General features: G+C 56.7%; 1 protein-coding gene across 1 annotated transcript in view; it reads left to right on the top strand.

Annotated features, from left to right (window-relative positions):
- Nucleotides 1-24,725, top strand: part of ASTN1 (astrotactin 1) — a 71,670-nt gene that overhangs the window by 30,241 nt on the left and 16,704 nt on the right. Inside the window, exons 7-16 of the mRNA XM_067300419.1 lie at nt 13-180; nt 1,715-1,799; nt 11,596-11,670; nt 14,268-14,405; nt 15,319-15,469; nt 17,358-17,524; nt 18,098-18,292; nt 18,582-18,709; nt 21,076-21,180; nt 21,487-21,675. Of these exons, the coding sequence (XP_067156520.1) occupies nt 13-180; nt 1,715-1,799; nt 11,596-11,670; nt 14,268-14,405; nt 15,319-15,469; nt 17,358-17,524; nt 18,098-18,292; nt 18,582-18,709; nt 21,076-21,180; nt 21,487-21,675 (1,401 nt within the window). The remainder of the gene's footprint in view (nt 1-12; nt 181-1,714; nt 1,800-11,595; nt 11,671-14,267; nt 14,406-15,318; nt 15,470-17,357; nt 17,525-18,097; nt 18,293-18,581; nt 18,710-21,075; nt 21,181-21,486; nt 21,676-24,725) is intronic.

Below are 24,725 nucleotides of genomic sequence, written 5' to 3'. Positions count from 1 at the left end.
TCCCTGCGGCAGGGAGCCGGTTTATCCTGCTGGAGGGGAGCCAGCTGGACGCCAGCGACTGGCTCAACCCGGCGCAGGTTGTCCTCTTCTCGCAGCAGAACTCCAGCGGGCCCTGGGCCCTGGACCTCTGTGCCCGGCGCCTCCTCGACCCCTGCGAGCACCAGTGCGACCCCGAGACTGGTAAGCGGGAGCCGGGGCCGGGCGCGGGCAGAGCAGCACCCCTCGGCCGCAGCCCCGTTTAGCACCCGGGTCTGGCAAAACGCAGCGAGCGGGGAGGGTGTGGAAGCCGCTCCGGGCTGTCTGCTCGGAAACCTACCCCCTTCCCAGCTGGGACGGAGAGCAGCCTCTTCTTCGGCAGCTCGCTCTCGCCAGAGCTTGGCTGCAAGCCTGCGTTGAATTTCAAAGCATCTGGTGTCCAGGTTTGAACTCGGCAGCATATGTCTGTACGGGATTGGCAGGCGGGTCCCAGGCTCGACCCAGCTCCGAGCCAGGCAGCTCCGCGCGTCTGCAGCGCAGCCCGGGCTAGCGCAAGCCCTGCGGAAAGATCACGCGGTGTTAACCCATCGCCGTGGCTTCTGGCTCCTGGCTGGCTGAGAAACGGCACCTCCGTGCCGGCGCGCCACCGCTTTGCTGCCAGCCCCTCGCTGGCCGCCCGTGCGACGCCGAAGGAGGGAGGCTGGATTTCTGCATTTCGGCCGCGCAGGTTGGCAGGATGCAGTATGGCTGGACCCAGCCCGCTTCCAGCGCTGTCTCTAGCTGGCCGGCGTCCCTCTGGTTTCACTCGCTTCTCTTCTTGCTTTTCCGCTAGTAAACTCATCAGTTTGGGTTGAAAGTGCCCCTGTTTGCCTCCGCTCCCGCCGTGCCTCCGCAGGGCTGTTTCCCAAACAGGCTTCGCTGCCTGCAGTCGGTGGGCTGTGCCGAGCAGCGCGTCTCGCAGCCGCAGCGAAACCTTGCCCCGGAATTAGAAATGCTGCTCGGGGCCGCGCTCCTTGCTGCGGGGTTAATTCCCGTCCGCCCGCGGCCTCTGCCGCTGCCGGTCCCGGCACGAGCGGGGTGGCAGCACCTCCCGAGCTCTCGCTGGCGCTTTGCTCTCCCCCAGCCGGGAGCCTTCGCATTTGCTGTGCGAGTCCAAGCACCCGCGTTTCTCCTGCCACAGGCGCGTTGAAACCCCCCGCCTTCGCCTTGCTGCCCTGGCTTCGCTTTCAGCACCGGCTTCGTAGCCGGCATCAGCAACGTGCGGCACGTTTCGCGGAGCGGAGCGTTTAAACACATCTTTAGCTCTCGGCGCAGAAGGAGTCCCAGTGCAGCCCTTATGCTTAAGCGTGAGCTTAGACCTAGAGCACTTGATAAATATTAATTAAGCGGGAGCCGGGCTTACCTCCGCCACTCAGTGATGCGCAGCGCGCAGGGGCTTGCTCAGCGCCAGCCCCGGCAGGTCTTGTGGGAGAGCGAAGACTTTTGCACCTTGTCCCATCCTTGCGGAGGTGTCTCTGCCGCAGCGATGCCGGAGAGGGGGAGCGTGGAGGGAAAGGCTCCGGGCGCTTGCTGCCGCCCAGGCTGAACGCCCGGGGAGGGCGATGGGGTGCTGCGGGGACCTCGCCGGTGCTGGAACAGAGCTGCCGGGCGCCCCGGGCCGCCGTTAGCCGAATCCGCTAGGAGAGCGCCGAGAGAGCCTCGGCCGCGGTCCTTCACGCCGCCTCCCCTCTCTCCGCAGGTGAATGCCTTTGCTACGAAGGTTACATGAAGGACCCCGTGCACAAGCATCTCTGCATCCGGAACGAGTGGGGAACGAACCAGGGGTGAGTCTGGCCGCTGCTGCCGCGGGGGTCGCGCCCGGACCGTGCTGCCCGGAGCGGGAGGCCTGCAGGTCCGCGGGCTGGAAACACAGCAAAGGTGGATTTTGACTTCAGGAAAGCCGTTGATCCCACCCGAACAAAATTTCAGCCTGCCCGATGTGGCAGGGAGGGACCGGATCCCCGGCAGCAGTGACAGGTGTTGCTGTGGCCTGCGGTGTTTTGTGCCGCTTGCCAGTTTTCCACGTGTTGGAGAGCTCGAGGCTGCGTTGTCAGAGCTGTTTGCTGGCAGGGAGGCAGCTGGCAGGCAGACGGGTGGGTTTAGAGAGCAGCATGTCCACGAGAGATGAGGATTGTTATTGTTAGAAGTAACCAGAGCTGAAGAATGCTGATGTAGAAGATGCCATCATTAAGTTTCAGGGTAAACGTGCCCCCTCCCCCAAGAGGATCAGGGCCGCTTCTCTGCCCTTCTGGGAGCTTTCCTTGGCAGCCTGCATTTTGTGGTGTTTTAAGTTTGGGTGCGAGACGTGTTGGCAAACCGGGCGAAGGATGGGAACCGCGGGGTGGGGAGCGCACGGAGGAGGGCAGCAGCAAGCAGGCGCCGGAGCCGCGCGTAAAGGCTGATGGCACTTGGTGGCACTTACAGGCAGGGTCCAGGCGCAGGGCTGATTACCTGGCTTTTCCTTAGTTAATGCGCGCGTTTAACGTTGGTAATAGCTGCGCAGGTCCCAGGGCTGTAGCCTGCGTGAGCTGCCTCGGGGAGCTCGGGAGACGGTCCCCTGGCCTTGCCTTGCCGCTGGACGTGGCCGTTCCTCCTCGGGGGGGGGGGGGCAGGAGAGCCGCGCGGCGCCTGCAACCGTGCGGCGTCGCCTGGGCTCGGGGGGCTCCTGCGCCCCTCGCGCGAGCCGGCGGGGAGGGGAGCGGGGCTGGGGCCGACGGCCCGCGGGGACGGAGGCGCACGCGGCCGGCGCTGCCGCAGCCCGCTGAAAATGGGTGCAATTAGACGCTTAATCACCACAACCTGAGCGCGGGCGCAGAGGACCCCCCCCCCCAAAAAAAAAAAAGCCTCTTTCCTCCCCTCGCCTAATCGCGCCGCAGCCCGATGTGCTTGGCTGGATGCCCTCTCCGAAGTCGTTAGTACTCGCAGCGGGGGGAGAAAATCGTCAAAGACCCCGTTTCCCGGTGATCCCCGGCGTGCCGCTCCGCGCCGGAGGAGCGCCGGGGCGATGTGAGTCCACCCGCGCCTTCCCGGCCCCAGCGCTACTCCTTTGAGCCGGGGCCTGGGGAGGGGGCCGCTGCCTCCATCTCCGAACCCTTCTCCGAGCCTTTCGTTTTAAAGCCGGTTTAGCAATTAAGCGCGATGCCGAGCGCCGGCCGAGGGAGCACGGCTCGGTGGCACGGATGGGGCTGCTGTCGTTTCGGGTGCCCGGAGCAGTGCTGGGAATGGGGCAATGCGGATGGGACCCTGAATCTGCCCCGAGGATTTCCCATCCTGCCGGCATGGGAAAGTGTGGACCCACGGTGGCAGCTCTATCCTGCTTGTGTCCAGGGCCAAAAGCCCCACAAGGACCCGGCGCTCCCCGGCTTTGCTCCCCCGGTGCCCCCGCTAACGAACAGCGTCGCGTAACGAGGGCGGAGGCGATGGGAGTGGGATGTTGCCCCTCTTACGGACTTGTCCGGGGGATGTTGGGCTCAGCGATATCTCGTAGCAGGTCGGCAAAAGCCCATTGCCCCCGTGGCTTGGATGCCACCCTGCTCCCGTGTCCTGGGCCCACCACTTTGCGAGAAGCAAAGGGTCAGGTGACTTTGTCCGTCAGGGCTGGTGGTAAACGTGGGTAATCACGCGGGGGTAAGCGTTTGCTCCCTTCCTTTCCGCTTTTCCACCGGTTCCTGGGGAGTGGGACTGCAGCTTCATGCCCCTGTCTGAATGTCCCCTTCTCTTCTCTAACGTCTTCTTGATCTACCTGCTCCTGTGCGGAAAGAGGAAAGGGAGAAGGAAGGAAGCCAGCTACAGGCAAATTAGGAAACCTGTGGATGGTAAAGAACAGGAGGGAAGGCAGGGGCAGGAAGGCAAAACCCGTTCCCGCAGCCCGCCAGACCCCTCACAGCTCTGCACCTACCGAGCTGTTGCCTCAGTACTGCCAGGCTGCAAGGTGCTGAGGACCTGCTCCGTTCCTCCGGCGACATGGGGCCGCTTCTGGGGCCCAGCTCCGTCCTGCTGCGCCCACGGGAGCCTTCTCCGCATTCACAGTTAAAGCGCTTGCGAAGCGTGTCGCCGCTCGGCTAATTTTAGCCCCTCGGCGTCCTCCAGACGCGTTCTTCGGCGGGCGCCCGTGGGCGCCTGCGGAGGGTCTGGCTCGACGTGCTTGAGCGGGCTAATCAAACAGTCGCCGATCTGCTGCCTGTAACCAACTCATCTGGTGTCCCACGGCGAGCAAACCGTGCTAGCGGTGGTGCTGCGTTGCCGCTCAGTACGGTGCGCGACACCTCTGCTCGGAAGGAGAGAGAGTAACAGCCCTTTAATCAGGAGTCATTTTTCCTGCTTAATTCAAATGGAGCTTCGTCATCGCTTGGATAAATAGGACCCAGGGACCTTGGGGTTTTTTGCTACGAGGCTCTTGTATTATCATTTTTGCTATGTTCATACTTCTCTGCCCTTTCTCCTGCAGTAGTGCTCATATCTGGCCAGAATATATGTTGTCTTGGGTCTCTTCTTATATACGTAAGTGTCCAGCTGTTCATCACAAATTATATGTAGCATTTCCAACGTGCACTGCTGTTCGGAGCAGAGAAACTGGCAGAGCCTCTCTTTCTCCCCCCGCCGCCCCAAGGTGATGCAGAGCCCTGGATCATGCAGGTGCCACTGAAAATCCTGCTGCCCTTCTCTGAACTCTCAATAAATCTTAGATGCTCAGCAGTATCTGGGCTTTTTCATCAGCTGCGCTTTGAGAGTTACTCACTCAAGCTGTTTGAAACTAGGGTCATTTTGTGTTTCTTCCTTGAACTTGTCGGATTTTGTTTCAGAAAATGGTAGTAGCTGAAATTCATACTTAGTGCGGTCTTCCCTGCCTGCAGCTTTCACTATTTATAGGGACTCTTGAAAGCATGTCCACACTGGGAATCGCAGTGCTGGGGCCAGTTTCATGTTTAATGAGAATTTTTTACTGCTCTGCGATCCATGCCTGCTCTGCGCAGCAGCTCCTGTGGAGGGTCGTATAGTGTTTAAGGTCTCTTCTGCCCCATCCAGCTTCCCCTAGCGAGTCTCAGACAGCTTCAGCTGAACGACTGAGCAGCTGGTTATTTCCACCCGGAGGAGATTTCGTTTGCGCCGTGGTCGCTGGTCAGGAAGCCTGTGCCATTGGATCGGTGCGTGGGAAGCAGGTCGCTTTCTGCCACCATTTGGGGACGAGCTGTGTAAAGACCTTAATGTTCCCCATCACGATCTCTGCAAAGACATTTCTGCGAGGACTTCTGCCTCGCTTTGGCACAGCACGACTTACTTGTCAGAGCTCTCACGCCTTTTTAACTCGTCTTACTGAACCTGGTATTTATGTCTTTTGGAGCAGAGGTGGCCTTCTGCGACGCCGGAAGGCACGCCGTCTTTCGTCATGTTCCTCAGCTCATTTGCAGCTCTAACCTGGCAAAATTGCCCGTAGGCTCTTAAAAAAAGAGATATCTTGAAATCAGCTGCTCTGTCCACCCCGTCCCAAGGCAAGATCGATCGTGTCTGAACCATTTCTGAGAGGTGTTTGTCTAGTGTGTTCCTAAACCCTCCAATATTGGAGCTGTGCACTGTAATGATTAGTAACACAGGTCTTCGAAACTCTCCAGGTGGTGAGTCAGTCCACAGGGGAAGTCACATCGGCACAGCCCTTAGCAAAAAGGAGGTCAATAAGGCAGAATTTGGGGGCTTTGCCTTTGGGGTGGCTTGCCAAATCCCTCAACGTGCTGGGAAGTGATGTTTCGCTGTCTAGGTAAGACCTCTTCTGTTTCGATGGAGTGGTGGCTTTGTCTGAAAAGTCGTTTCAACCCTTTGGACTGAGCTACGTTTCTGACTGGTTCGTTTTTATTTACAGTGATTATGAGTTGACTCAGTATCTATTCGCTCAGCAGCATCTCATTTTGGTCGTAAAGGCAAGCTCATCTTTGAACTTTATTTGCGATGGCAGTGAGCTTTTATGTGTTGTGTGTATTTTGGGTACCATGCTGAGATCCACATCACTGTGATACGTCTTTTACTTAACGCATCCAGCCCCTAAATCATCATCAGTTTTTCAAAAACAGTCTTTTTGATCATGGTTAGCACATACATTTGATTATCTACTTTTGTGTGCTGCTCTTCAACTGTTTTAAACAAATCTGGCTTGTGCTGTTTGTTTTTTCACAGTCTGTCTTTATACTTTGATATGCATTTTTAATTAGGGAAAGAACGGAAAAGCAGCTGAAATTTCTCAGGTAGGAAGCCGTTTTCAGCAGTGCAGCCTGGTCCTTGCTAATCAAATCTAATTCCCGTGGTTCCTTCATGGTATGACTCTACCAAAAGCAAATCAGCTAATTCTGCCTTTAGTTAATAATCCATCTGTTACCTGTCCACATTTGTACTTCTTCGTCTCGCCCCGCAGGCTCATAATGCGATTGCCCGTGGCTTTTTCATTCCCAAGTGGTGTTCTTGCCTGGGTGCACTTTTAAGACACCCCGGGGTAGGGGTTTAAGATGGTCTGCGTTTCAGGGGTCTTTGTCATTGTGCCTCTTTCAGTGCAAGCGCGCTGCACCGTTGCGAGTCTTCAGTCGGATCCTTCTGTTTGCCGTTGTTGCGCAGTGGAGCAGTCTCGCGGGAAAGGGGAAGGGGGGACTTGGTGGTGGTCTCCAGTAGGCTGAGCTGCAGAGCCAGCTCTAATTTCTTCTTGCAGGGGATGAGAGGAGGACAGGGTGTACAACTAAATTCGTTTTTTCTGGGTCTGGGGGAGCAGTGCCTCTGCTGAGCCCGTCAAGGGTGGGATTTGGGCCGTGGAGGTCGGCAGCGGGGCCTGGAGACGGGACCAAGGGCACCCAAGAGCGGTGGGTGGGTACCAGCAGGGGCTGAGAAGTACGTGGGAAAGCGACCCTTTTCTCCATCCCAGAGGCTTGTGGCCTTTTTTTCTTGCCCTCACAGGTCTCCCTGAGCATCTGGGCCGCTCTTGAGTAACCAGTTCCAGGACCTGGATTGGTGTAACAGCCCCTACCTGAACTGGTGTAACAGCCCATGCCCCTGCCCGTCTCAGCTGCCTCCCTTTCCCACTGTGCCGCTTCTCTCCTCTTCTGTTCCTCCATCCACTTCTTCTCTGGGTCCCTTCCCCTGGCCGTGCACACACCCACCATCGCATGCGCCCTTAGACACCCTCACCCCTGCAGAGGAGCAAGAGGAACCCGGGACGTGTGAATCCAGCTGAAGTTACAAGGACAGCACTTTCCCTGCTTTAGTTCTTCCCCCCCCCCCCTTTCTCTTCTCCCCCCCACCTTTTCTTTCTGTCTTTTTTTTATCTGCCTCTTTCCATCCCCTGCTGCGTGCCTCGGCTTTGCGAGATTGAAGGACGGCCAGATAAAAAGCTTCTTTTTCTTTCAGATCCTTTCACCAAACCACCCATCCGCCTCCTCCTCCCCGCCCCATTCTCCTTGCAGATTTACAGGCAACCCAGGGAGAAAGTGTTGGCATTAGCATTTTTAATAAAGAGCTGGTTGGGAAGGATGGCAGGGGGGTGGGGAGACGGGAAGTGAAAAGGCGCAGACAGCTGAAGCTCAAGTGAAGATGCTGCAAGGCAGAGCAAAGGCAGAGGAGGAGCACAAATGGGGCCGGTGGCTGGTTCCCGTGGAGCAGCTGGGACGGGCACCGCGGGGCGAGATCAGCCTGCAGCTCCGGACACTGATGGTGCCTGCTCCTTGCTGATGTCCCGTCTTCTCTCTTTCCTGCATAAGTTCTCCCCAAATCAGACCACGTTACTCTTTGGTCTTTGTCCTCTTGTGGGGAGAGGACCGTTGGGCGGAGAGGAGAGCCATGTGCGCTGGAGGGACGCTTCTTGCCTGCTTGTTCTGCGCCCAAAATCCACTGATGCCAAAGAAGGGGCTGTGGATAGTGCATTGACCTCGCATTGGTCCAGCTGGTAGCCCTCCCTGTTGTCCACTTTTGAGAAGTTAAAACTGACTCCGTGCTTGTCTCCTTCACGCCATTCATTTTAAGTATACACTTGAGGGTGGTACCTTGCTCATGCCAGTGGTGGTTCAACTGGACGTGGCTCAGCTCGGCGGTTCTTGGGCCACTGGCTGGGTGGGAGCCCCAGAGAGCTCAAAGAAACAGATGACTTCTTTAGTGAACTATTTACAGAGCTTAATAGCAGGCTGCCTTCTTCTCCAGTGGCATTTTAGCCACACTCGCATGCAGTGACTTCTTAATGCCGTCTCCAAACCCTCCTCTCCTGCAGACCCTCTGCTCTTCCTGCCAGATCCCTTGGAAGCTGCGACGGCTTGCGGTTATCTCACCATGCCATGGACTCCATGCTGTGATTCCTTGTCCCTTCTGGCTTTTTGATCAGAAAAAGAACTTTGCAGGAAGTCAGGAGTGGAAAGGAGTGTGGTTCTTGATGCTGGGGGTTAGTTTGGCCTGTGCCCCTTTAGGCCAGAATTTGAGTGTTGCCAGGATCCCAGAGAGGTAGATCAGAGCATCATAAACAGCACCGAGTCCAGAGGGCCTAGCGGTTATTTTGGAAATTTCCACTCAAGCTCAGAACTGGAGCAAAGCACAGATGACGGTCCAGCTGGAAAAAGCAAAGAGGCCTGAAGATTATCCTGGGGAGGCACTGGTTGCAGAAACTCGCTCACTGAATTTGGTGAACTTGGTTGATTCTCTTCTGCTCTGCTGACTCCCCGTTTTGTAGTTTCAGATGCCTACCTGCATGCCAAGGCTCGCAAGGAGATGCGAGCTGTCATTTCTAGCCCATTTAATCCAATCCGATCAGATGCAGAGCTGCTTCTGATCAGTGTCTGTTTCTTTTGTGAGCTCTAAAGAGCATGCAACCAAAATACCCGCCAAGAGCAACAAAAACAGAACGGCGAGGTGCCTCTGGTGATCACAGAGCATGGGGAGGGAGACAGATGCAGAGGCACGTGCTTGCTTGGACAGGAGAAGAAAGAGGGGATGAAACAGAGTGGCAGACCCATAGGGGGCAAAGGGCAGTGGTCGCAGAGGTGAGATGTGCATGGGGAGAGGAAATCCCTCCCGGTCCTCTGAAGCAAAAGGCACAAGTAAGCAAGAGAAGGTGCCTTTTCTTCTGCCTGAGCAGAACAGTCAGTGTCGAGCTCTTGGAGAGCTTCAGAGATGAGGATGGGCAAATACCTCTCGTTGAGCTGGAAGTCTTCTACTGAGAACGTCCCGGGGCTTCCCTCCTGGGGCTGGTGCCAGGCACATTCCTTTTTTAATGCTCCACTTGAGTTTTAAGGTTAGCTTCTGCCTTCCCTTCCTGGGGGCATTTCCCAGACTTGTCTCAGTACCAAAGGGAGCGCGACACCCGCATCCCTCTCGGACTCAGCGGGGCTGGGTCAGGCTCCCCTCCAGAGCCCCTTCGAAATCCCATGCCGTGTAGTCACGCAGCTAAAGGCTGAGCAATGCCTAGTGCAGCTCTCGTTTTAATGGGCCTTTTAGATGCTGAGTAGGTGCAAAGTGGAACTGCCTGGGAAGATCATGCCGCAGTCCCCAGGGTCTCTTCCTAGAGCACTTAATGCTGGAAACCTGTTTCCAAGCTCAAAACCAGCATCGCACTAATTTTAGCACCGGTGGGAAATTGCAGCTCAGAGGGATGCAAGGCGACCTGGGCACTGATTTACGTCTTCCAGGCAGGCCAGAGCCCACCGGCTGCGTGGTGTGGACATGTCAGCATCCGCAGGCTGCCAAATCTGCCCGTTCGTGGCTGAGCAGTGAAGTCTGCCTTTCCACCGTGTCATTGCAGCGCCTTCCTCAGGGCTGACTTCTGGAAGAAAAGAGTGGCTCTTGTAACAGTTTTTCTACCTGAGTCGATGAGGAACAATACTTTGCCTCTGCTTTTGTTCCCTGCCTGGCGTGCTCCTGAGAAGCAAGAATAAAGCCCATCGGCAGGAGGATTGAAAGGTGGAGACGTGAAGTGTTCAAGGTACTGGTGAGATGCGAGGAGCGCACCGCTTTCCGTCTAAAGCTGACCTCTTTCAAGGCAATCCGATCTGGGGGCTGAATGTAATCCTCCACTTCTAGCCGACTGGACAAAAAGTAGCATTGTGTCCCAGCAAGGAAATTAGATGGGGCCCTGTAATCCTGCAATCAGGATTTTTTTGTCCTTGCTAAAATAACTTCAGGTTAGAAATTAAAGTGCTTGTGCAGGAGAGCTGTAATTGCCTCCCGAGAAAATCCCCGAGCTTGCGGGTGGCAGGGTACTTACCTTGCACCTCGTAGGGAAGTGTGCTCTCACCTTTTTCGCCCGGCAATGTGTTCTTAAAGGCAACGATATGATGGGACGGAAAATTTCTTTCTCTCCCCAGCTCTGAGCTTTCCACTTGCAAATGGGATTCGGAGCTTGAGGGTTCAGGATTGGAGGGGGCGAAGGGGTTCGCATTTGCATTTTGCTTTACAGTGTTCCCTGAATTCTCTCCAATTCCTCAGTATCTTTTTGAAAATGATAATCTGCGAAGCTGTGCTGCAGCTGGAGGCCTGCGGTTTGCAGAGCATCGTGTCCCTGGGTACCGATGCCCCTGTGAATTCAGCCCTCAGCTGCGTGGGGGCAGCTAGGTTGCATTTCTGGTTTGCAGATTATTTTCTGTGGGCAGAGCATGGTAACAGATACCCTCAGGTGTGCGTCGGCGTGCATCATGCTGAAGGTGCACGAGACTCTAAATTGCATTGATATGTAGCTCTGTGCTATGTAGGGCAGAGCGGGTGGAGAAGATGGGACCCATCAGCTCTTCAACCTCCTACTTTGCTCCAGACTCCCAGCTTATCTTTCAGACCAGTTTACAAAGTGATACGCCTTCATAAGCCAAAACTCCTGGAGCCGTTGGCACTTACGCTGTCAGACGTGGGAGAGAGGCCCTCACTCCTTTAGCATCCCCGCTGGTGGACATATGGACGTCACCACGCAGCCCTGAAAACTGACACCGTGCTCCACTTTCTGGCCACAAGGGAAAGGCACAGTCCCATCACCCGGTCATTACAGCTCTGCAGCTGCCGGGTACTGCAACTCATGAGGCAAAACGCAAAGTCTTTGAATATGTAAATAAACAAACATCTGTTTTGTACTGACCTCCAGGTGAAAATTCCCCATTTTTGAGGCAAAAGGAAATAAATGCTTTGGCTATTTTTGGATTAGCACCCTCCCCTCCAAAACCAGTGAGAGGTAAAGGAAATCAGCCGGGTGGTGAAGCAGCGTCCCAAAACCTGAAAGGCTTCCTTTAAAAGCGTTGCAAAGAAACGTTTCAGTTGCTTTTTGGTTTTCCTTTTGCGCTTTGATGGATGTGACGCAAATCCCTAAAACGGGAGCCGGGTGGGTGGTACCGGCGCGTACAGAAGCGTGCGCGGCTTACAGATCCCGGGTGCCAACAGTGGATGGTTGTGCCGCCGCTTGTATGTTACGTTTCAGGGAAACGCGTCTGCGCGCGTTGAGTGCAACGTGGGTCTCGCAGCTCTCCGCTCGCTCCGGCGCCGCCTGCTGGAGCTCAGGGCTCGGGGCCAAGCCTGGGAAGCGTTTTGGGCAACGAGCAGCAGCGCAAGTGCGATAGCAATATGATTGTTTTGGGTTTCTGCTTCCAGGCCCTGGCCGTACACCATATTCCAGCGCGGGTTCGACTTGGTGCTGGGAGAGCAGCCGTCGGATAAGATCTTTCGGTGAGTGTTGCTGCCGTTCGTCCCTCCTGGCGTCGCCCCTGCCGCCCCCTTCCCTGCCCTGCTCTCCCTAGCAGTAGCTTGATGCGTTTTGCTGGGGCTTCCCCTCCGCGCCGCGGGTTTTCACCTCGAATCCGCCCCCTTCCCGTTCCTCTAGCCGTGGGCTCGGTTTCCCCTCCGTTTGCAAACCGTGTCCTGGGGAGATTGCCCTTTCCAAAGGGCGTGTTTCAGTCTCGATTTCCCAAGGGCCGGGCCTTGAGCACGCTGCTTAGGTTGGTTGCGATTTGGATGGAAATCCCCCAGAAGGCAGGCTCGGTGAGCACCAAGCCCACCTCGGCCCTGGGCCCGAGCGAGGCCAGCACAAGGGCGCCAGCCCTGTCTGAACGCCAGGGGCCACCCAGAAGGCCTCTCTTCTCTTTGCGCCACGAGCGTTTCTGCTCCTCATCCACACGCAATGACGGCGCGGTGGCGAGAGGGAGGGCGCAAATCCTAAGCACACAGGAAGATGGGGCGTTTCGAGTGGGTGAAGGGTCCGGATAGAGGCAGCAAGCGCTCGGGCTTGGTTCCAGGGCTCTGCAAGCAGCACATCCTCCGCTTTCCCAGATGCGGGGGTTTCTAAGGACGCACCAGCTGATGGGCTGCCTTCGGACCGTGGAGCAGCCTCGGGGACATTGCGCGTCCCCCCTCTGCAGAGGTGCTGGAGATGTCTGCACGGGGGCTTGCTTCCAGCATGGTGGCAATGGGGAGATGCAAGACGCAGGGAAGGGGGCACACGTCCCAGCATCCCACCATACGTGGGCCTCTGGGGTGGCATAATCTCTCTCCTTCCCTTTCCCATGCTGCTGGTGATGGCTGTGGTTTTTCATGTCTCCTCCCTGGGTTTTATGCTATGGAGGCTTTGGCCTCGGTCCTGCAGTCCTGCTGTCGCGTGCCCTTGAGCCTGGCCTTGTCCATGGGATGGAGCTGGCAAGCAGATGACATGGTTGGCAGTGAAGATCCTTGAGGTTCCTCAGACGGCCAGAAAACATGGTCTAGAAAGAAAGGCTGAGCGAGGTGGGGGTCTCTGACTAGCTGAATGTTTGCAAAGGACTCCCATGGTTGGTAGGAGAAGCTTCCTTGGCTTAGAGAGATTTAAACAAGGAAAAGAGCTGTAGTGACCGGTCTGTATTGGTGCAGGTTAGAAACGCATCTCTCAGGTGTGGCTTAGGTTGACTCAGCAGGATTTTGGGACATACAGATGGTGCACAGTGATCTCTTGAAACCCCGCGGTGCCCTCTTTTCCACATCTGTAGCCTTCAAGGCACCTTTCTGCTCCCTCAGCCATGTGAGATGGTTTTCACCCCCGCATGATTCCCTCGGCAGCCTCCCTGTAAGCCAGCGGGTTGCAGCTGAAGGCAATGCGCCTTTGGGCAGCCCGGTCAGCGCAGGTCAGGGCTGCCTTCACGGGGTTTGGAAGCATCGACCCGTCCGCTGGCTTTGGAGTGAGGAGAGATGTAGCCTCCGGGGAGGCTTTGGAGAAGCCCTGGCCCTGCAGCCAGCGCAGGGGGAGCGCGGCGGGCTGTTTCTCCCTGGCCGGGGGCTCTGGGAGGACCCAGGTGGCTGCGCATGGCCGTACTGTGCCACCTCCTGGAGAAACACGAGCACGGCCGAAGGGCTCCGAGCCACAGCCAGATTCACAGCTGCCGAGGCGTCTTTCACGGGGTGATGTATTCCCAGGGGCTGGTTCCTCCTCTCCCTCCTGGATGAGAGCTAGTTTTAGGCTCTGAAGTAGGAAGGTATCTACTGGAAGGGAAAATGCCTTGGTTTTTTTGCTGATGCTTTTGCGGGTCATTCAAAAACCTTTGGAAGAGCTCTGTCCCTTCGTGCTGCTGTGGCTGTGCGGTTCAAAGAGGCGTCCGTGCACGGTATCCACGCCTCTCCCTGCCGTCGCTCCTGCCACAGCGAGGCGTCTGCCTCTGCCCTCTCTTCTCCTGCTAACTCTGCAGCACACATGGAAGGTCTGGACACCTTCAAAAGGAGGAATAAATACAGGAATTATCCCTCATTGTTCCTCCCTCCTCCTCCTCCTCCTCCTCCTCCTCCTCCTCCCCATGCTCCCTGCCAGCATACGCTTGGCTGATGGATGGCAGCTTCCCATGCCTGTCGCGTGTGAGCAGGGTCGGATCCTCCCGCGTGCCTGGACCGCTGTCATGGCTGCTGGGCTCTTGATATGCGGGAGGCAGTGGAAATGTCCCGTCCATCCACCTATCTCCCTGAGGCGGCTGCTGAACTCCTTTCTCCGTTAAAGACACAAGAGAAAAAATACCAAGAGATACCCACATATGAGGGTAAAATCCCTCAGCAAGGAGCCAGCTGCCTGCACCAGCCTATTCGGTTTGCGGGACGGCACTATTCAGGGTGGCCTTGAGACCACATACCCTCTGTTCTGATGTAAAACCAAAGTATTTGATAGGCCACCTAAGGAGGGGCGCAGGTGCAGTGTTTTGGGTGAGCTATGAAATATGTGGCGTGGGGAAGCTAGATGGCACCTAGGTGTGGTTAGCTGCCCTGCCTTGCTTGGTGTTCCCTTTCATCACAGGCCTCTTTGCTCTGCCCGGCAGGTTCACCTACACCCTGGGGGAAGGCATGTGGCTGCCGCTGAGCAAGAGCTTCGTCATCCCACCGGCCGAGCTGGCTATCAATCCCTCCGCCAAGTGCAAGACCGACATGACGGTGATGGAGGACGCAGTGGAGGTCAGGTAGGTGCAGTCTCGGGATAGAGTAGGGGTGCTCCACAGAGACCAGGCAAGATTCTCAGGGAGGGTTTGATGTTGGGGAACTCATAGCCTTGGCATGGCTCCGTGACGTGGCTGCTGTGCGACTGAGCCCTTTGGAGACCAGGGTGATCGTGTTTGGCGTGCTCCACCAAGCGCTTCTCACAGCCCCGGGACAAACCCAAAATCTTTCATGCCTTACTCCAAGGTGCTCCAGCAACACAGCGAGAAAGCTGAAGAGGAGTAGTGTGGAATCCTTTCCTCACCCCAAACCTGACGATGGGTTTAATCCCGATGTATGAGTATAGCCTGATATTGAGAGGTATTCCAGCAAATATGCCGGCGCTACCTCCCCAGGTGTGTGCCTGGGGCAAGAGGGCCAACCCAAAGCACATGGGAATTGGTAACAGTTGACTCAGCCTATAGCCCCGCATTTCACGGGTGGAGATCACTACGTCGACCGACACCTGCCCCTCCGTGGGCTCTGCTCCCCCGTGCCTTCAAAAGCCGAGCCTTCAGAGATATCTCCCCTCATCTCGGTGGATACAGCGTCACTCTAAAAGCTTGACTAGTGTTCAGTTCTTAGCTTGCTGTCAGCTTGAGGAAAAGCAGGGCCATGGAGAGCGCACGTGACGGCTGCAGTTGTGGGTGCAGTGCCTCCCCTTGGCGAGTAGCTGGGTGGTGGCGTGCGCAGGTCTCGCTCCAGCTCCTCAGGCTGGCACCAGAAGGAGAAGGGCTGCCCATCTGGTGTCACTGGAGGTGCAAACCTGCGTGTGAATGCATGTGTGAATGTGTCGTGCTGGGTGGGCGTGCTCTCATTAGCACTTTCTAATTTCGGTTAAACGCAACCGTTCCCAGAGCCAAAGCACTGGGTGTGACTGTCTCCTCCTTGTCACAGGGAAGAGCTGATGACCTCCTCCTCGTTTGATAGCCTGGAGGTCCTCCTCGATTCCTTCGGCCCCGTTCGTGACTGCTCCAGGGACAACGGGGGCTGCAGCAAGAACTTCCGCTGCATCTCGGACCGCAAGCTGGACTCGACAGGCTGCGTGGTGCGTACCCCCAGCCAGGGACCCCCGGAGCGCTCACCTGCTTTCTTCCTGAAGGGTGTGGGAGCTGCCAGAGATTTCCAGAGCGTGAAACCAAGGAGGATCAAGTCAGCCCAGCACTTAACATGGTGGGGAGTGGAAATCTTGTTTTAGGAGACAAATAGGGAGATGTTTGTTCCCTGTTTAATCCCGTCAGTGTCATACAGGAGATGGGTTCAGCTCCTGCTTCCTGACAGACCACTGCCCTTGGAGGGGGAAGGACTCCTGGTGCTGGGGGAGATGCTGGCTGAGCTGGGATATAGACCCCAGAGAGGAAAGCAAATGCACAGGAAAAGGATATAGAAAACAGGAGGGGAAAAGACAGAGGTGACAGCAGACGCAGGGGAAGGAGAGCGTGCACTGGGGGTCAGCCGTCCTGCCGTGGGATCTGGCTGAGGCACAGGGCATTGCTCTCCAGGGCTAAAGGATGGTGCTGGAAAGCTTTGGTGGTTGTGGGTCCCCTTCCTCTGTGGAGGTCGGTGTTCCTGAGGGCTGGAAGGGCAGCCTGGAAGGTGGGTGTTGTATGGCTTGGCCTGTGAACCTGCATCTCCATGTGAACCTGCCATGTCAGTGGCAAGGGGATGATGCAACCCTGCTTCCTTCCTCTTTTCCCATTGCCTTGGGCATAATGTTTTGAGGTTGTTTTTGCACCAGGAGGAGATGTTTTCTGCTTGGGTTGCTGCAGCATCTCCTGCATCCCTGCCCTTGCCGCACACACTCACGCTTCTGTCAAGGGGAGCGAAAACAGCCCATCTGCTTCAGCAGCTCTCCAGGAAGTCCCTCATCATTCACGCACTTCCCTGTCAGCACCGCAGCTGTTTGGCTGCGTGGGGAAAGTGTTTGCCCCCAGACAGATGTGCTAGCGGGGCTGTGGGGAGCTGATGGGGCTCCCCCAGACGGCTGCTGCCAGCAGCAGTTTTCGTTCACCGTGTCGACAAAATGGATGTGAACGTGATTGTATCCCTGCTGCCGCATGCTTCCATATGCCGTGGTTGTTGCTGGAGAATACCTGCACTGGGGTGCAAGGGCTTTGGGGACCACCCCGTGGTGTCTCCCTGCCTACGGGCGCATTGGCACTGCTATGTCGCATTGCATCTCGTGCACCTGTGTCCACCCCGGTCCTTGCAGAAAGCAATGCGCTGTGCTGCAGAGCCCTGAAATCGGCACTGCATGGTGCAAATTGCTTCTCAGGGTTGGAAAATAGCCCCTTTGCCCAGATGTTAGGACACCTCTACCTGTGCGCCCAGATGTGCATGTGGCTGAGCAGCTGGGTGCCGAGGAGGACTCTGAGTCCGGGAGGTGAGCAGCGTTGGATGGGGAAGGAGAGAAGGGCTCAGGGCCGAGTGTGGTTGAGGCTGCTCTGCCTGCTACCAGCTTGTTGCATGCCAGGCAGGATTAAGGGGCAGTGGGCTCGAGGCTTGCTCCAGGGGTTCCCACCTGTGGGACCATGCTCCTAACGGCCGCAAAGCGGCTTCGGTGCGGGAGGAAAGTTTTCAGACGAGGCAGCCGTGTGCTGCTGTCCCCACGCTGGCCCGTTCCCCTCCATCTCGGCCGTGCCAGTGCACACGCCGCTGCCGTCCCTCCAGCGTCCCCCACGCTCCCGTGGTGCCAGGCCACACACGAGTGACTAACTGAGTCTCTGGATGCAAACTGACCCCATGCGATGTGCAGATGGGAGACGCAGATGGGTTTCTTATTGTAAGGGTAATGCCACCTTCCTGAAGCACAGCCACCTGAGGTCAGTGCAAATTCCTGACCGTTTGCTAACCGTGAAGCGTACTTCACATTTCGTCCCCACTGTGGCCCCCTTTCTCCAGAGCCTGGGCTCACCTCTTGCTCTCCGCTCCGCTAGTGCCCGACGGGACTGAGCCCCATGAAAGACGGCACGGGTTGTTACGACCGTCACGTCGGCGTGGACTGCTCGGACGGCTTCAACGGGGGCTGCGAGCAGCTGTGCCTCCAGCAGATGGTCCCGCTGCCCGACGACCCTCTGCTCTACAACATCCTCATGTTCTGCGGGTGAGCGTCTCCGGGGTCCGGCCGCTGCAGCATGCGCCAGGGACTCGGGAGGAGCACTGGGCGCTCCTTCCTCCCTGGACAGACACCTGTGAGCAGGAGACCTCCCTCCGCAGCCCATTTGTATTCCTCGCTCGAGGAGGGCAAACAGGTGCAAGTTTATGAGCTTATGCGACCAACTGTGAAATAAGATCATTACTTACGCTCGGGATTTGCTGCACTGTAACCTCTTCCCAAGCAAAATTCAAAGCAGGCCAGCTCCAGCTCTGCCACGTGCTGGACCTATCTGGGGATAGCACGTGGTGATGAAGTGAGCGGGGCCGAGCAGCAGAGCTGCCTCCCGAGCGCTACCGCAGAGCCCGGGCTCCCGAACCAGTGACAGCCCAGCTGAGCAAGGGCGAGGAGGAGACAGGGTGCTGCTGCTGAGGAGTTGTACCCAAGCTCATAGGATGTGGTGGCTCTTGCAGCCAGCGTTAGGGAGGGTCTACTCCACTCCCGGGGTCCCCGGTGGGGTGGCTCCGAGTCCCTGGTCCTGGGGGCTGCGGCCTGATGGCAGGACTCTTGCTGCGTTCCCAGGTGCATCGAGGACTACAAGCTGGGCATAGACGGGCGGTCGTGCCAGCTCATCTCGGAGTCGTGCCCTGAGGGAGGAGACTGCGGGGAGACCCGGGAGCTGCCCATGAACCAGACTCTCTTTGGGGAGATCTTCTATGGCTACAATAACCACTCCAAGGAGGTGGCAGCGGGGCAGGTGCTCAAAGGGACATTCAGGTGAGCAGGGGTGTCAGGAGATGACCCCTGGCAGGATTAGCCCTCACCATCCTGTCTGGAGCCTCGAGAGATTGCCTGGTCCTTCGAGCTTGGCAGGACCTCAGGAGGCTGGTGGGCAATTCTGCTTCTGAAGCTTTCCGTGGAGAGCAGGTGCCTCTGTAAAGGGGATGTCCCAGGGCGGGCTTGGTGCTGCATTGGGTTTTTGGGGTGTGTTACTGGTCAGATCAGAAGATCCCGGGAGGGTTGCCTTTCCTCAAACCCTGCCTTCCTCTCTGCAATGAATTTCCAGGCAGAACAACTTTGCCCGGGGCTTGGAGCAGCAGCTGCCGGATGGGCTGGTGGTGGCCACGGTGCCGCTGGAAAACCAGTGCCAAGAAGAGCTCTCGGACCCCACACCCGACCCCGAGTTCCTCACCGGTGAGTGAGCCCAGCGGCGTTTGGGGCCCTCTCACCCCGTCCCTGCCGCCAGCACGCCTGGCTTCAGCCTTCATCCCTCACGGAAGATGCCTTCCCAAGCAGTCCGAAAAAGTCAGGCCGGGCTCCTGTCTGATTTATCTAATCTGGCTTTAGCCTCCCTCGCTCACCTGTAGCGACATCTGTAAGAGGAAGGCAATATATTTCCCACAAAATTGTTTTTGGCCACCTGCAAGTGGAGGGAGTCTGTAACGTTGCCTGGATGGGGCTGTCTTTTGCCAGATTGTCCATTTGCGGGAAAGAGGACGAGAGACTGAGTGAGGAAGAGCCATAAATTAATTGTGTCATAAAAGCTCAAGTATCCAGCAGATATTTATAAAAAGGCTTTTGTTTATTCAAGGCATTTTTTTTCCAAATGCCTTGCATTTGATTTCCAAATCAGAAACTCTTCGCCGGGGTAACAAAGCATTCAAAACCTGTCACAACCGAACCAAAATATCTTGGTTTGTCCCAACAGAGCGTTGCAGGCCATGAGAAATGAGGCTCATGGGTTCCTAGACAACCTTAAATAATTTCCCTTTTTCCCACCCAGTTGCCAGCATTCCCAGATAGCCTTTATTTCCTTGGTGCTTGTTTCTGAGGCTGGCCTGTTGGTTGCAATGGCTGAGGACAGCAGGCAGCTATCTGGCGTTTAAATAACCGGTATGGATATGTAGGTATTTTGTAAGGTTTCTGCAGGGTGATCTTGTCCCAGACCTTGTGCACTCGCCCGGTGCCTTCCTGCCTTGGGTGGGTGATGCCTTTTCCCTCCTGCCTCCCGGGAATGAGCATCCCTCGGGCCCGGCTCTCCCCGGTTCGGGGATGCCGAGTCCGGAGGTTGAGCCCACCTCGAAGAGGCCCTGCTTTTCGTCCCTGCGGCCGTTGCCATGGTGGCACAGATGCAACGAAGGCGGTGCTGCCACGGCCTCAGCGTCGTGGAGGGGTCGGCGGGACTGGAGCTTCGCTGGCAATTATGTCGACGAGGCAGAAGCCGGCAAATTACCCTATTCATTTCCCCCTGCTCTGCTGGCTTTTTGTGGCTGATTAAGAAAAAAAAAAAGAGAGGGAAGAAGTAAAATCTCTGCTTGTCAGTGAGCGGATCTGGGTATTGCTCTGAATACACGAGAGGCAGAGCTGCTGAGTAAGGAAGGGCTGGTTTTGCATAAACACTTTGCAGGGAAGAGCAGCACTTTAAAGCTGTCGGGAGCAGCCGGCACCGACGGAAGAGGCACTGCAAGGCGCACGGCGCCTTATCCCCCACCTTCGTTCCTCGTTACGGAGGAGACGCACTTTATTGTCCTCCTGAACTCCTGGGGCTGATTCGGAGGGGCAGGACTAAGCGGCCACCCAGGGGCCTTTCCAGGCCTCTTCTCCATGAATTTCTGGCTGTGGCAATGCACAATTAAATGGCCAGAGAACGGGGTCTCTTTGCTTGGAGGAGAAGGTGCTAGTGGTCCTGGTTAATACTAGTGTGCATGCTGGAGCTGGCACATCCGCTAGCTTTCCCCTTCTCCCAGCTTCTGGCCTTACCCTACCTCTCTGCTTCCATCCCACCGGCCGCTGCGGTCGCCCCCGTGTCTGCCCTGCGTAACACCAGGGTGCTGACCCACATCCAGGCCCTCTCCAAAGGCTTTCTGGCCTTGTCCAGTCCTGCCCGAGCTTTGCACCGGCATTTGGAGGCCCATGACTTCCCTAGCGTGCACTTGCGCCGCTCGGCACCAGCCACAGCCTCCCCCTTAGCCATGTCCGGGCACGTGGGACACGGCTGTCCCCGCAGCACCGCCACCAGCAGCACACGTGGACCGGCCCAGCCGGCCGTGCGCTGATGAACGGCTCATTAAAAAGCACCGTGCTCATTAGCAAAATAATTAACACACCTGGGCATGTCTTGGGACCAGTCTCTGGGAAGGAAGCAGGAGGCGATGGAGGAAGGCAGCTTGTTAGCTTCAGAAGCAGAGCCTGGGACTGCGAGAAGAAACGAGCCTGGACGCTTTCCTTTAAAGCTGTGATTTTAATTGCCGGGGAGCAGCTGACCCTCAGCCCTTCTCCAAATACGGCACCACCTTCCCCCATGGGTACACACACACACACACACGCACACACACACATATATGCTTGTTCCCACCCCGCTGGCTGATTACTTTGCCCAAGGCAAGGTGGAGCTGGGCATCTTTGCTCGGAGGCTGCAGGAGATGGGGAGGGTGCTGGTGAAATGCTCCTGCGTAGGTTGAAGGTAGCTGTGGGGCCAGAGAGCGGAGGGGACTTGGCGTGGGTGCAATCCTGGCCTGGGCACCGGTGGTGCTGAAGCCGTGGTGTCGTGTCTCTGGCAGGGATGGTGAACTTCAGCGAGGTGTCCGGATACCCCCTCCTGCAGCACTGGAAGGTGCAGTCCGTCATGTACCACGTCCGGCTCAACCAGCTGACCATCTCCCAGGGTGAGGGTGCAGGGCTGTAGCTGCTGGAGAGGGCAGGAGGGTGGGTAGTTTTACCCTTGGGGCAATTTGGATGAATTGAGGCATTTCACTGCTGAAATGCTGCGTCGGGTCCTTGGGAAAGAAAGGGCAGCGTTGTCATGGCTGTTCCCCAGCGCAGAGGGGAGGCAAGAGGAAATACAGCCTTATTTTGGCAGATGGAGGGCTCAGAGGTTCGTTCCCCGTTGCAAGCGAGGGGTGTATGGGGTGGCAAGGGCTCGGGCTGGGGCTCCCCTGGGATTTGAGCATCTCCGTCTGTATCCTCTGCAGCTTTCAGCAATGCGCTCCACTCCCTGGATGGAGCCACCTCCCGCGGAGATTTCGTGGCTCTGCTGGACCAGTTTGGCAACCACTACATCCAGGAGGCCATGTACGGCTTCGAGGAGTCCTGCTCCATCTGGTACCCCAACAGGCAGGTCCAGCGGCAGCTCTGGCTGGAGTACGAGGACATCAGCAAAGGTAGGAGCCCATCTCCAGGAAGGCTCCCCCAGCGTGCACGGATCCCCTCCTGCGTGCCCACCTCCTCCCTGGCTCATAGCCCTGGGGCTGCACGAAGCCGAAGGTGGGTTTGCGCTGGGCTGTGCTGCCCTCGGCGTAACGGGGGAAGTGCTGAGCCCAGCGTAAGGGCTGCTCCTCATTTCGTTCTTATTTATACCCTGCTCTCACGCCCTTTGAAGTGGTCGAAGGACTCCCATGGGCTGCAGTAGGCTTTAGTCTAGGCCACAAATACCCCAGTCCCTAGGGAGATGAAAGACAAATGCATTAATCCCGCCAAGCCGTGCTGCCTAATTCTGGATTTAACTGTTATTTGTCTTTAATCCTATTCCTTCCTTTCTTTTGTCTCTTCCATATCTGTGCTATTCCACTTGTGTCCTGGAGCCAGACTTCTTTTTTCTTTTTTCCCTGTGTAATGTGTTTTCTTCTCCCAGGTTGTCAGGGCTTTGCTTTTAATGTCTCGAAACCAGTTATGAACTGGTCACTGGGCAGGACGGCTCAAGGAAGCAGGGAGCTGGGAAGGAGCCAGGTACTTGCTTTGTTCTGCCTGTTAAAAGCCAGCCAGGGCGGTTGGCAGATCCTGGGTGCTGAGCCGAGACCGACTTTGATGTCGAGAAGCGGGCATTTGAAATGTGCTTTAGAAGTAACGCGCGTCAGTGAAAACTTGGAAATCCCAGGCATCAAGTGACCAGGCATCAGCCCCCGGCAGACTGCGTTTAGGGGGCTTTGCAGATTGGTGACGGCTCGTTGGCCTTTGAGTGGTTTGCATGAAGCTTTCCGAAGGCAGAGGGAGCCGAACGCCCGGTTGTCCTTGGACATCGCTGGCGCCTTCCTCTCGTTTGGGCCTTTGGAAAGCAGCCCGGAGATGTTTCGTTTTCTTCCCCCTCCCCAGCATGGCTCTGGCGCTCCAGGGCCGAGGACGTGGGCTCTCGGCAGGCGCTTTTCGAGAGGTCGCTTCGCTCGGGATGGCGCCACGCTCCCTGCAGCTGTCTCCCAAGCCTGGACGCTGGTTATCGCGGAGCGGAGCTGTCGCTTTGCAGGGCCGGAGGTGGCTTTGGCTTGTTGCGTCCCGCCCGGGGTGTTTACGGCTGCGTGCAGCCAGGGAGCTGCCGTTTGCAGCTCAAAGTCACCGTGACCCGATAGATCGTTTTCATCGTGAAGCTCCGTAATGCTTGGTGTTGGCACCGGAATATTGCGCTGGTCGTGCTGCGCCTCAGCCGCAAAGACGTTTGTTTTCTCTCCGGGGCTGTCTTGCGGGAAGCGCTCCTTTCCGAGTCTCTGTTGGATCCTGTGGATTCAGCCCTCGTGGAGCCTGGCCCTCTTCCCGAGCCCACCTGCAAGAGTACAAACCCGCCGCTGTTCTGCTGTGGGCTGTCTCCAGATGTACCATCTTTTGATTGTATTTACTTTTTTTCCTCCTGCAATTTCCTCCTCTTTGATTTTCCTGCTTGGAGACTTTTCAGGTCTGGCAGTCTCTTTCCACCCACAATATCACATTTCGGTTTCACTCTGGCACCTGCCACTTTCCCTCCTTTGCTTTTTTGTTTGCAAAAGTCAGAAGTTGGTTATCGATTGAGAAATTGCAAGAGACAAATCATTCTTGGGCTCCTCTGCTTTCCCTCTGTGCGTGCTAAGCTGCAATTCGCAGCTAGCCCAAAGTGATCCATTCCCAGCTCTATGGGGTAGCAAAGCAATGCTCTTGCACCCTGCTTTTTGTTTAACAACAGCCTTGTTTTCTTTGCAGGAGTCTCGGAGATAGGCTATCGCTGGCCTGTTTTGCTACAGTACCTTGAAACAGGAGGTTCTCCCGCAAGGCGCAAGATAGAGACTGATCGTTTCTTTAGCTCAGGCGCCAGGTCTTCTCGCCCCGGCAATAACCCTCCAGGGCAGGCAGCGTGGCACGGGGCGACGGTCCTAAGATGTGGTCCCCAGGTGGGACTGGAGGGCAGATGCTGCTAGGAGTCTCCAGAGCATTTTCCTCAGAGCGCGGAGAGCAAAGAGCCCGAGAGCGCTCCTGCCTCTGCCCACTCCCATTCGCAGCCTGCTGCCAGCTCTGAGCCGCGGACTGGGGAGAAAACTAAGGAGACATTTGGAAAGATCAGTAGATGTTCTCCACTGTGGTTTGCCTGGGCATCCTTCGGCTTCCCTCCAACCCCACCAGCCTGCCTAGTCCTCATCTCCATATGTCCCACCAGGCCGAATGCTGCTCTCTCTTTCTTTGGCGTAAAGACAGGGATGTTTTCTATCCTTTGACAGGGCTCTTGGGTTGGAAGCACCGCTCTGCACATCAAGGCTCGCAGCAGCAGGGCAGTCACTAGCTAGGGGCACAGAAACGATACGCAAATCCTACCTTTTCATCTGCCACAAAATGCCTGTTTTCTCCCCCGTGCGGCGTGCCAAAGTATTTCCTGCTGCGTGAGCATCGGAGACGCTCCCGCCAAGCAACATCAATGCTTTTCTCTTTTAAATGGCAAGGATCTGTCAGCTCCTCTGTTCAAAGTGAGATGCAAGGCAGCGTGCCAGCCAGTGGCTTAGCCAGGCCCCCAGCTCGCCCGCTCCTTTTGCCAAGGACTTTCCTTCCCCCAACACCCTCCTTTGCCCTCTGCCACCTGGCACTGACCCAGCAAAATAAGAAGGAAAACTATGTTTGCTGGATTGCAGCCTAGATCCCTGGATGCCTAGACTCCATCTTTGCTCCCTAGCCAGTCCTGGACTTAAGTTCTCTTCTCCAGGCGCTCCTGGATGTGTTGCCCGTGCTCCCACTGCCCTGGAGAAGGATCCTCCCTTCTCCTGGAGCTCCCTGCTTCGTAGTCGAGTGCAGGGCAGACAGTCCATCTGCAGCCACCCACGCAAGGCTTTGGGGCTTAACATCAGGAAAGAAGACTTCTCTACTGACCAGTGGTAGAACGGGCAAGTAGTAAACGGCTCACAGCCTCAGGGTGCGGTGTGGAAGGTCTTTGTGACATGACGGACCTGCCTCGAACCCACAGGAGAAGCACTTCTTCCTTCTCAGC

This window comes from Apteryx mantelli, chromosome 8 (genome assembly GCF_036417845.1).
Source record: "Apteryx mantelli isolate bAptMan1 chromosome 8, bAptMan1.hap1, whole genome shotgun sequence".
Taxonomy (NCBI): Eukaryota; Metazoa; Chordata; class Aves; order Apterygiformes; family Apterygidae; genus Apteryx; species Apteryx mantelli.
This window is presented reverse-complemented; position numbering and strand designations above follow the sequence as displayed.